At 38.5% G+C, this 13,280-nt stretch overlaps 1 protein-coding gene across 1 annotated transcript in view; it reads left to right on the top strand.

Moving 5' to 3' along the window:
* Window positions 1–5,532: 5,532 nt before the first annotated feature.
* Window positions 5,533–13,280, top strand: part of NECAB1 (N-terminal EF-hand calcium binding protein 1) — a 289,101-nt gene continuing 281,353 nt past the window's right edge. The window contains exon 1 of the mRNA XM_024115914.1: window positions 5,533–5,789. Within this exon, the coding sequence (XP_023971682.1) occupies window positions 5,691–5,789 (99 nt within the window). The 5' untranslated portion in view covers window positions 5,533–5,690. The remainder of the gene's footprint in view (window positions 5,790–13,280) is intronic.

Raw genomic sequence — 13,280 nt, 5'->3', positions numbered from 1 at the left:
AGGGTAATCTGGGACAAAGTGAGAGAGTAGCATTGACATATATACACTACCAAACGTAAAATAGGTAGGTAGTGGGAAGCAGCTGCATCACACAGGGAGATCAGCTCCGTGGTGCTTTGTGACCACCTAGAGGTGTGGGTTAGGGAGGGTGGGAGGGAGGGAGACGCAAGAGGGAAGAGGTATGGGAACATATGTATATGTATAGCTGATACCAAACGTAAAATAGGTAGGTAGTGGGAAGCAGCTGCATCACACAGGGAGATCAGCTCCGTGGTGCTTTGTGACCACCTAGAGGTGTGGGTTAGGGAGGGTGGGAGGGAGATGCAAGAGGGAGGGAATATGGGGATATATGTATACATATAGCTGATTCACTTTGTTATACAGCAGAAACTAACACAACATTGTAAAGCAATTATACTCCAATAAAGATGTTAATAAAGAAAAACCCATTAAGTAATGAACAGGCCAGTTAAGGAAAACTGTATTCTAGGCAGAGAATGCCAAGGCAACAGCCCAGGAGCATGGGATAATGTCTATTTTTTGGCTCAATGGCACTTACTACTCTCAAGTCCTAATTTTATGATCTACAGTTACATAAATGGTCATGCAGAATAGGTACTAATGGGGAGCTGTGCCATCCTCTGTCTTCTCTCAGCATTTACTGCAAGCCTCTGGTGATACTCTTGTCTCACTGTATTAAAGTTATCTATTAAAATAGTGTCTCTTTAAGTCACACATGTTCTGCAAGAGCGAGGACCAGTCTTTTTCATCATTTCCTCAGCTATGCGTGTCAGTTGGTGGCATGAAGCAGGCACTTAACAGATATCCAAATAGAATTAATTTTTTGAACCAATTTCTTCCCCAATTACTTTACCAAATGGTTCTCTTTAACAGGAGAAATTTAGATTGAACTTATCACAGTTAAAGCATCAAAAACTAACTCTCACTAACTTTTCAGAGTTTTCTAACTAACTTTTCCATAGTGTAGCTACCACAAAAAATGGAGGTTCCTGAAAAAATTAAAAATAGAACTACGGTATGATCTAGCCATCCGACTTCTGGGTATATATCCAAAGAAATGAAAATAGCATCTTGAAAAGATATTTGCATCCACATGTTCATTGCAGCATTATTCACAATAGCCAAGATATGGAAACAGCCTAAGTGTCCACTGATGGAAGAATGAATAAAGAAGATGTGGTTTATATATACAATTTAATATTATTCAGCCACGAGAAAGAAGGAAATCCTGCTGCTTGTGACAATATAAATGGACCTTGAGGGCATTATGCTGAGTGAAATAAGCCAAAGACAGAAAGACAAATATTCTGTATTTTGGATGGATACCAATTCACTCAGAATGTCGATAGGAAGGCTGGAGATTAAGCTTGGAGGACAAGACTGCTGAAATCACAGCCAAAGATCCCCTATTATATCAGTTAACTTGTCTTCAGGGGCTCTATTGGCTTTGTGGCCACTTGACACTACACTGCTTTTGCCCACTGACACTGTTTCCTTTCATGTACCTTGACACAGATTTAAAGTCCCAAGTGAAACATCCTAGATCTCAGACTCTGTTCCAGCTGCCAGGGGAAAGGGAGAGAAACCATCTTCCCTCCTTGGAAGAGGTGAGTCCTGCCCCCAAACAGGATCCATACCATGGAACAGGTGCCTAGATGAGGAAGACGGTTTGATCTTAGGCTGCCAAAGAAACAAAAATGTCCACCAAACTGACTGAAAGGATTCTGAGTCATCGTTCCAAAGGATGGCCTTATGTAAAATTTTTAAAATATAAATAAGATAGATTCCTGGCTGTCTGAAATGGTTTAGATAATAGTTCCTTCATGAAGCAGAGATGGATTGAAATATGGATTCAATCCATGTTTTGAAAAAAAATCCTCACATGGCTATCATCTTCTGAAATGCTAGAAATACCTTCGCGTCAAAATCTTATAAGAAACCCAAGAGCTGGAATTTAGAATGACATTCCTCTCCACCCACTCCTCCCCACCAACCCCCCAACCAGGATTTTGTTACAAGAAGTTGGTCAGAAGATGCATTTCCTCTCTCAAGTTGGTTGTCTCTTGTTCATGATTGATAACTATACACAGTGAAGCATCTGTGTTTCAGAAAAATGATGTGTGAAAACAGTTTTCAAAAATGCACACTGTCTGTATAAAAAGAAAACCAAAAGTATGGTTACCACTTTGTAGTGCCTATTGAATTTTTCTGTGAATGGAAATCTAATTGCTATCCATTTCTACTGAAGCCTTCTACGAACATTACATTTCCATTAAATAGAGAACTCAGTTATAGCAATATGGTGTTCATGTTGAAATAGTAAACAACATAAATGACTAGTTGGTTGTTTAAAAATTTATATTTCCTCCTGACAGATCGTTAGAGGAAATAACAGAAAATATCATTCGTGTCAGCAAAGGTAAAAGGAACATATATTCTGAAATGTTACAAATAGCTCCCTGGTTTTGAATGATGATTACTCTCTTATTCTTCATTTATAATCACAGAAACTCTTCTTCAACACCGCCTGTTATTACCATGGGATTGGCATAAAAATATTATCACTTGCAGGGCTGAATTTAAGGACTGAGGGACCCACAGCCTGGGTTAGAGGGATCAGACCTAAACTGCACTTGTTGCAGAAAAATCTATTCAACACTCCATCCAATGGCAGGAACAAATAATATTGTATTTTTATAAACTTGGTAACAATGTTCATGATTAGCTCCCCTCCTCCTTCTCCTTCTGGTTTTTCTTCTTCAGTGATGTGAATGACCAGTATCCTTTTGATGAGTTTGTCAGTCCGTTTTTTAATGATTTTGTATTTTCTTTTGATGAACATTTGTCAAAAGAAAGAAGCAGTTCAGATAATGAGATTTGCAATTAATAAGGTAAAATCACAAAAAGATGTTAGATTAATATTTCTAGAGTACAGCTCCAATCAATATCTGCCCTTAGTCTAAAGTCTTTCATGTCTCTACTTAATTAAGTCCAGAGTTCTGGACTTCAAATGTCTTCAAGCCTGTCTTCTGATATTTTATTCTCTCCTGTATGTATAGCACAGATCAGTTCAGTGGTTCTTAATCTTGGCTGTACATCATGATCACTTGGGAAGCTTTTCTTTTTTAAACACTGATGCCCAGGTACAGCTGCATGCTAATTGAATATGAACGTGGGGGTGAAGCTCAGGCATCAATTTGTTTTTTCTGTGTGTTTGTTTTTTTTAAAGCTCCTTATTTTTGTTATCTATTGTCACAAAACAAACCCATACCAAGACTTATTTGTATAAAACAGTAACCATTTTATTATGCTCCTGAATTCTGTGGGTCAAGAATTTAGACAAGGCACAACACTGATGGTGTGTCTCTGCTCTACGATGTTTGAGATCTTGGCTGAGACAACACAAATGGCTAGGTGTGTTTCAAACAGCTATGTGCTGGAATCATCTAGAGGCTTCTTTATTCACTTTTCTGCCACTTAGGCTGGGATGACTCAAAGGCTGAGTTCAGATAGTACTGTCAGCCAGGGTGTCTACTCTGCTCCTCCATACAGCTTGGGCTTCCTCAAAGAATGGTGGCTCAAGGTAGTTGGATTTCCTATAGGAATCCCAGACTCCAGGAGCAAATATTCCACTGAAAAAGGTGGAATTGTGAGGCTTTTTATATACCTAGACTCAGAAAGCATAGCGTCATTTGCTGCATTTTATTCATTGAAGCAGTCACAATCCTTCAGATTCAAGGGGAGGGGACTCACATCTCTACAGGAAGAGTGTCAATGAAATTGTGGCCATAACAAAAGTTGCCATACACCCCCTGGTAATTCCAAGGTACAGACAAAGTTGAGAAGAGCTGGATCCATTTCTTGCAAACACTGATCTACAGGGCAGGGCTGGGACTTGGGTGAGGTGAATGAGATACCTAGGGTGCAAAGGCAGTCACTCTCAGGATCATGCAAGTGCAGGGTAACACCTACTTACATTTTGTGCCCAAGGTAATTTATTGGTCTCACCCTAGTCTTGCCCCTACTACAGAGCACCAGTGTATGAATCATGGGTGAAAGAAGGACTTAGATTCTTGGGTCTCATACTTTGATATTCTGATTCAGTAAGCTTGTGATGTAGACTGGGATTCTGTATGTTTTCAGAGATTCCAGTAGACTAATTACAGATTTCCATGTACTTTCCTGGGTGCCATGACTTTGTTCATGCTGTTCCCCCTACCTAGAATGATTTTTTCCTTCTATTTCTATCAACTATGGAATATCTACCAATTTTTAAGATCTAGGATCAGGAGTATTTCAAATACTACCTCTTTTATCGAGCCTCTCTTGGTTCCAATAAGCTAAATTATAAACTGTTCCTCATAAGAAACCCGTAGAACTTTTTTATATGCCTTAAGGAACTCACATTTTGTCCTGGTAGTTTGTGCACTTGTCTTATAGAAAGAACATGTTCTCTTTTCTTGGAGGCCACCAAATGGAGATCTGGATCCACCCCATCAATTCTCACAGGCAGAGTCTTGTTTGAAAAAAGTGCTATTTCTTTGACTCATCTTGCTCTGAGACAGTTCAACTTTGTAACCCACACAGCAACTGGCATGTGTTGTGCACATTTTAGAAGCCCAATAAACAGTGGATATCTATCCTGATGGAAGGTGAGATTACCATTTTTGCAGGCCTCAAATGTTGAATAATTGCCCTCGTTTACATTCTTAAGCATAGATAGGTATTGCATCCTTTATTGTGACTTCACCTTTGGAAAACTTGTTTGATCATTACCTGACAATCTCTTCCCCATAGAGAATTTTTTTTTTTTTTTGATGCTCACTGTATGCAGAGTCCATAACCTTGACCATGGCACTACCACATTTAAGCCACAGAACGCTTTGAGGTAAGCACTGCTATTGTGATTCATTTTCCTGGTGAGGAAAACCAAGGCTAAACGATTTAGTAACTTTCTAGATCACAAAATGACAAATTAACCAGGGCAGGTTCTGAACCCTGGCATCCAAGATTCCAAAAATGTGTGATTTTATCCTCACACTAATCCAGCCCCTCTTTGGCTGGTGGTATCCATTTACTGGTCTTTGGGGAGGGTAGGAAAGACAGGTGCACTTGTTCAAAAACAAAGTTGGCAAAACCTCTTGGAATCGCTCTAACTCATACGGTTTCCACCCGGGGTGAGCTTAGGGGCGTCCTTACTTTGTGCTTTTCTTCTCAAGACACCTTTCCATCTGTTCCCCCTCTCTGTCTGGGCTAATTCCTTTCTCGCTGCATGTGGGACTGTTATGGAGTGGGCAGATACCTCAGTGTTACATTCAGCCAAGGCCAATGGCGGTGCAGGAAGAGGGGGACGGTCAGAGTCCACTCCCCCACAAAGTGGAGCAGCGCTTTGCTACGTGCAGGGATGAGGCTGATCCAGGCGCTGCAGCCAAGAGAAGTGGGGGAGGCGCGAGTTAGAGCGCGTGGGAGCGCGGGCGGACAGAGTTAAGGAGGGGGAGAGCAAGCCAGAGAGAGACAGGAGTGAGGCTCGCCGGGAAGCGGACACCAGCTCCGGATCCCGAGCCCAGCAGCGGGCGGAGCAGCGACGGCAGTGCAGTGCGGCATCCTTTGGCTGAGCCTGTGCAGCCGCCGAGCCCCACTCCCGCTCCCGGCCATCAGAGCTCCCAAGAATGGAGGATTCCCGGGAGACGTCGCTGTCCTCCAACAACTCCTCGGAAGAGCTCAGCTCTGAGCTGCAGCTGTCAAAGGGCATGTCGATCTTCCTCGACGTAAGTACAGAGGGAAGGTGTTAGATCAGTGCCCCCCCACACACCCACCGCCAGCGTCTTTTTTCTTACTGGGGAGGAGGAGTGTCGGCCCAGGAGCTGATCAGCCAGTGTTTTGCCCCCAGAAAACCGGAGAGAACTACCTCCTACTTCGCTTCCCTCTCTCCCTGGCAAACCTCCTAGGCAAATGCTGGAGAAATGACCACCACTCAACTTGTAAAAAGGGCTGTCCCAGACCTAAAACCTGGGGCTTAACAACCCTTAATAAATTACAAAAGTTAAATTTCTCAACAGCCTGGATTCCAATAGGGACTAGGTTTGTAAATACAACAGTCTCCATAGGGGTGGGGGGCGTTGTCCCAACTCATCTCTAATGTGCTCTGTTTGCAGCACCCACCTCGCAGGTTCTCTATGGTGACCAAGGGAATCGGTAGAAGTGGCAACGCCCCGCCTCCTCCTCCAGCCCCTAGAAAACACTTTGAAAACATATTTGTTTTTCATTTTTACCAGCAGTGGCCAATATCTCTTTCATAATGATTTTTTTTCACTGCCATATCATATTTTTCCATTTTCCTGCTCTGTTATTGGCCTTCTGTACCTCTCCAAGTTGTAATTACTGTCATTATTTTAATCAGTTCAAGCATTTAGCTGTTCTTCTTTTGGTCCTCTCCCTGGCTTTGGTATTGATTCTCTTCCTCCATTTCTCTGCTGTTGATGATCAGTTTTGTTCATTCTTTATTTCCCTTTCTCTGATATTTTTCTGCCTTCATGCTGTGGTTTCTATCTCTATAGCAGTTTTATTTCTTATTTGTTTCTCGATTTTGCTTTACTCTCCATCCTGCTGGTCTCTATATTTCTCACCCTTTTGTTCAGCTCTTTTCTCTGCCTTTAGGTTTTGTGGTTTTCCTATCCCTCAGTTGCCTGCGGGGCACCCAGCTCTATCAGCCTCTCAGTTGTCACATTCATGCTGTCCCCTGAGGTAGTTTCTGGCTCAGTGGGGACAATTCTGGCATGGCAAAAGATGGGCAAAGGGCATTGAAGAGTGATTGGTGCTCTTTCCTCTAACGTCCTCTGAGTTATCATTTCTTATTAAAATCCAGGTGAGGGGGCCAGAGGCCAAATACATTTATTTATTTATGGAGCAATGAAAATATGAGGAAACCAAATTATTAGTATCATGATGATGGAGCAGAAATGATGAATATAAGGGAGAGAAAGCAAGGAGACCTCCCAAGTTTATTTTGAATGGATTAGCTTGAATTTTTTAATTGGGAGAGAAACCCTATCGATAATTAAACATAGTGTAAGGCAAAAATATAGATAAGGTTCAACTTGGTTCCCTGGAAACCTTCTCTTCTCATCACCTTGCATTTGCAATTGGCGATACAGGCATTCTGGGCAGGCCATCTTCTTCCCACCAGTACACATGTGGGATTCCAATTTCTTCCACTCAATAGGATTGTTAATACCTCATTCTTAATGAGGTATTAACAATGCTAATGAGCACTCATCTCTGCTTAGTTTGGGTCAATCAGATGATGTTATTGGTGCTAATGGTTAAACTGACTGATATTATTCCTTTTAATTCTTGCCATTCAAGGCAAAAAAGCCCCTGAGGAACTAAGCAGGTAGAAGGAGGAGCCACACAGCACACCAGAGAAGGAAATCCTCAAGGACAGAGAGTCAGGACCCCTGAAAATCATCTCAGTTATAAGGTTGATGGCTAAACCGCCATGAAGTTGATTCAGAAAGAGAAAGGGGCTTCCATTCATTCTGAGCTGATCTTCAGCCTGTCCCCAAAGGATAACAAGTGCTTCCCTAAGACTTTTTTATTTTTCTGGAAAAAAGTGTATTTAATTTATTTATTTTTCTTCCAGTTTTATTGAGATATAATTGACTTACAGCACTGTATAAGTTTTAGGTGTACAGCATAATGTACACCTTAATATATCCATAATGTGCACTTACGTACATCATGAAATGATTACTGCAATAAGTTTAGTGAACAACCATCATCTCGTACAGATACAAAATTTTAAAAATAGAAATTTTTCCTTGTGATGAAAACTCTTAGGATTTACTCTTTTAACAACTTTCACATATAACATACAGTGTTGTTGATTATATTTATCATGTTGTTCATCACATCCCTAGTACTTATGTATCTTATAACTGGAAATTTGTACCTTTTGACCACTTCCTCCAATTTCTTCTCCTCCACCCCTGCCTCTGGTGACCACAAATCTGATCTCTTTTTCTATGAATTTGTTTGTTTGTCTGTTTTTTAATATAATTGACTTATACCACTATGTTAGTTCCTATTTAACAATACAGTGAACTGATATTTCCATACTTTTCAAAATGATCACCATGATAAGTCTAGTTAAGATCTGTCATACAAAGATATTACATAATTATTGACTATTTCCCCACATTGTAGATTTCATACCTGTGACTCATTTATTTTGCCACTGAAAATTTGTACCTCTTAAACTCCCTCAGTTATTTTTCTTTCCCCCATCCCTCTCTCCTCTGTCAACCACCTTTCTGTTCTCTGTATCTATAGCTCTGTTTCTCTTTTGTTATGCTTGATCATTTGCTTTGTTTTTTAGATTCTACATATAAGTGATATCATACAGCATTAATCTTTCTCAGCCTGACATATTACACTTAGCATAATACCCTCTAGGTCCATCCATTTGTCACAAATGGCAAGATTTCATTTTTTTTATGGCATATATTTTTATATCGCATATATATACCACTTCTTCTTTATCTATTCATCTATTAATGGCCACTTAGGTTGCTTCCACATGTTGGCTATTGTAAATAATGCTGCAATGAACATAAGGGGGCATATGTCTTTTCTAATTAGTGTTTCTTTTTCTTCAGATAAATGCACAGGATTAGAATTTCTGGATCATATGATAGTTCTATTTTTAATTTTTTGAGGAATCTTCATACTGTTTTCCATAGTGGCTGTACCAATTTACATTGTCACCAACAGTGCATGAGGGTTCCCTTTTCTCCACATCCTCTCCAATACTTGTATTTTTTGTCTTTTTTGATAATAGCCATCCTAACAGGTGTGAGGTGAGATTTCATGGGGGTATTGATTTGTATTTCCCTGATGATGAGTGATGTTGAGCATCTTTCCATGTGCCTGTTGATCATCTATATGTCCTCCTTGAAAAAAAGTCTATTAAGATCTTCTGCCCAGTTTTTAATTGGGTAATTGTTTTTTTTTGATGTTGAGTTGTACAACTTCCTTGTATACTTTGCATATTAACCCCTTATCAAATATGTCATTTGCAAATATCTTTTCCCATTCAGTAGATGGACTTTTCGTTTTGCCAATAGTTTCCTTCACAGTGAAAAAGCTTTTAAGTGTGTAGTACCATTTGTTTACTTTTGCTTTTGTTTCCCTTTACTGAGTAGACATATTCAAAAAAATATTACTAATAATGATGTTAAAGTGTATACTGCCTATATTATCTTCTAGAATTTAAATAGTTTCAGTCTTACATTTAAGCCTTTAATTCATTTTGAATTTATTTTTGTGCATGGTAGGAAAGAATAGTCCAGTTTGATTCTTTTGTATATAGCTGTCCAGTTTTCTCAACACCATTTTTTTTTTTTTTTTTTTGGCCACACCATGCAGCTTGTGGGACCTTATTTCCCTGACCAGGGATCAAACCCGGGCCCCAGAAGTGAAAGCATTGAGTCTTAACCACTAGATCACCAGCAAATTCCCTTCAACACCATTTATTGAAGAGGCTTTTTCCTCATATATATTCTTGCCTCCTTTGTGGTAGATTAATTGGCCATATAAGTGTGGGTTCATTTCTGGACTCTATTCTGTTCCATTGATCTATGTGTTTGTTTTTGTGCCAGTACAATACTGTTTTGATTACTGTGCCTTTGCAGTATAGTTTAAAATCAGGAAGCATGATACCTCCAGCTTTGTTCTTCCTCAAGATTGTTTTGGTTATTCGTGGTCTTTTATGTTTCCATACAAATTTTAGAATTATTTTTTCTAGTTCTGTGAATGCCAGTGGTATTTTGATAGGGATTACACTGAATCTGTAGATTACCTTTGGTTTTAACAATATTAATTGTTAATATTAATTGTTAACATTTTAACAATATTAATTTTTCTAATCCATAAACATGGTATATCTTTTCATTTGTTTATGTTGTCCTCAATTTCTTTCATCAGTGTTTTATAGTTTTCTGAGTACAGGTTTCTTACCTCCTTAGGTTTATCCTAGGTAATTTATTCTTTTTGATGTCATTGTAAATGGGATTGTTTTCTTACCTTCTCTTTTAGATAGTTCACTGTTAGTGTATAGATGTGCAACAGATTTCTATATATTAATTTTGTATCCTGGAACTTTGCCAAACCCATAATGAGTTCTAGTAGTTTTTTTGTGATATATTTAGGATTTCCTATATATAGTATCATGTCATCTGTGAACAATGACAATTTTACTTCTTCCTTTTTTGTGTCAGCCTACTGGTGGGCAGGGCCAGGGCCCAGGGTGTCCTGGGGTTGGTGCTAGCCTGCTGGTGCATGGGGTTGGTGAACACTTAGGTCACTTCTGTATCTTGGGAATTGTAAATAATGCTTCTATGAACATTGAGCTGCATGTATCTTTTTAAATTAGTGTTTTTGGTTTTCTCAGATATATACCCAGGAATGGAATTGCTGGGTCATATGGTAGTTCTACTTTTAGTTTTTTGAGAAATCTCCACTATTTTCAACAGTGGCTGCACCAATTTATATTCCCACCAACAGTGTACAAGTGTTCCCTTTTCTCCATATTCTTGCCAGTATTTGTTATTTGTGTCCTTTTGGATAATAGCCATTCTGATGGGTGATATCTCAATGTAGTTTTGATTTGCATTTCCTTGATGATTAACAATGTTGAGCATTTTTTTCATGTGACTGTTGGCCATCTGCATTTCCTCTTTGGAATAATGTCTATTCAGTTCTTCTGCCCATTTTTAATTTTTTTTGATGTTGAGTTGTATGAGCTGTTTATATATATTGGTATTAATCTTTTATCAGTCATATCATTTGCAAATATTTTCTCTGAGTGAGTAGATTTTCTTTTCATTTTGTTGATGTGTGGTTCCTTCTTTATATTTTTGGTGTATAAGATATTTTCTGCTAGATTCCAGCCTTTCTCATCAACTGTTTCTCTGTAAATAGTTGTAATTTTGGTGCCCATAGGAAGAAGTAAGCTCAGGGTCTTCTTACTCTGTCATCACGGTCATACCCCTTCTCTGTGACTGTTCAAAAGCAGTGTACAAATCCTAGTGATACTGTAGAGATGAATGGATTGAGCTATGTAAATAGAAAGTCATCATCTCTGACATAAACACCTACTTGGCCCAAGTGTTCAAACTGCTATTTAAAAAGAAGAAAAAAGAAGAGATTAAAATCTCATTTATTATTATTTGCATATGTATGATTGTTCCCAAGTTCTGTAAATAAATAGTATCAAGTCTCTATTCTGAAGGAATGCGTACTCTATAAATAGGACAGCCTTGTCTTCATATATTTATTTCTATAATTAAAAAATAAAAATATAAAACTGATTTCACATGACAGGTGTTGACATGCTTTGTTGCCAGTAAAATGGTTGATTCTACAAAAAAAACTGCCACTGGATTTTATCTTGAATAGAAAAGATTTTGTTTACACTTTTCTTTGAGATATTTTGTGAAAAATCTAGCACTCTGGTGAAATAGATGATTGAAAAAGAATTTGTTATTTAGGGATTTTTGAATTATTTATTTCTGGATCATATTGCTTTTAGCAGAAATAAAATGTGACATATAAATACATAATTTTATTTGATCAGAGTTTTAATGTATTCTAGTTGCACTGCTATGAAAGATTGCTTTTTGAATTCTACTCAGATTATAATAAGTAGGTGATATATATTCCCTTTTCCAAAGAGGAACAGAAATGAAATTGATTAGAGGCTTCTGCATCACACAGACTACTTTGTAAATTTGAGGAAAACTTTGATTTTCAGTGTTTATATTCCAGTGTCACTGCAATAATCATTCCTCTAAGAAATGATTTAAACTGCTTTTGAGGATACTGTTAATGACATGACTGTATATGTCCAACTGGTTAGAAACTAGACATAGATCAGAAAATCTGGGAGAGATTTACCACAACTGCTGGCTTTTGCTTCATTTTCCTTATCTCGAATTCAACAATAATAATGAGTATGATATTTAATGTAAATGTTATTGTGAGTATGAACTAACAGTTCATAGTAGAGAAAACTGAGAAAAATAGGATATGTGCTATGTAACTTTGAACTATTCTGGTACATCAGTATTCCATGCTGAATGTGTAAATAACAGTAGCAAAACCCACAAGCTAATACAGGCAAAATTTTATAAATCTAATTTGTATGATTTTCTTTCTAAAAATGTCAGAATTAAGTATCAGTTCATCACAAATACTCTTTAATATCTTATTGGAGGGCTTAGAAAACCTAGTGCTGGTACCAACTCATGGCTGTGCACTGAGGCTGCTGCAGTGCATTTGCACAGGGCAAAACTGCCAGCCACTGGACGGGGCTGAACTGGTTCCAGTGTGCAGCAACACGGAAGGACCTGAAGGATTAAAATTATTTTCCATTTTACATCCATATGCTAACATATTCTTTTTTTTTTAACATCTTTATTGGAGTATAACTGTTTTACAATGGTGTGTTAGTTTCTGCTTTACAACAAAGTGAATCAGTTATACATATACATATGTTCCCATATCTCTTCCCTCTTGTGTCACCCTCCCTCCCACCCTCCCTATCCCACCCCTCTAGGTGGTCACAAACCACCGAGCTGATCTCCCTGTGCTATGCGGCTGCTTCCCGTTAGCTATCTATTTTACATTTGGTAGTGTATATATGTCCATGCCACTCTCTTACTTCCTCACAGCTTACCCTTCTCCCTCCACATATCCTCAAGTCCATGCTCTAGTAGGTCTGTGTTTTATTCCCGTCCTACCCCTAGTCTCTTCATTGCATTTTTTTTCTTAGATTCCATATATATGTGTTAGCATACGGTATTTGTTTTTCTCCTTCTGGCTTACTTCACTCTGTATGACAGACTCCAGGTCTATCCACCTCATTACAAATAACTCAGTTTCATTTCTTTTTATGGCTGAGTAATATTCCATTGTATATATGTGCCACATCTTCCTTATACATTCATCTGTTGATGGACAGTTAGGTTGCTTCCATGTCCTGGCTATTGTAAATAGAGCTGCAATGAACATTTTGGTACATGACTCTTTTTGAATTATGGTTTTCTCAGCGTATATGCACAGTAGTGGGATTGTTGGGTTATATGGTAATTCTATTTTTAGTTTTTTAAGGAACCTCCACACTGTTCTCTATAGTGGCTATATCAATTTACATTCCCACCAACAGTGCAAGAGTGTTCCCTTTTCTCCACACCCTCTCC

Source organism: Physeter macrocephalus, chromosome 15 (assembly GCF_002837175.3).
Source record: "Physeter macrocephalus isolate SW-GA chromosome 15, ASM283717v5, whole genome shotgun sequence".
In the NCBI taxonomy this organism is placed as follows: domain Eukaryota; kingdom Metazoa; phylum Chordata; class Mammalia; order Artiodactyla; family Physeteridae; genus Physeter; species Physeter macrocephalus.
This window is presented reverse-complemented; position numbering and strand designations above follow the sequence as displayed.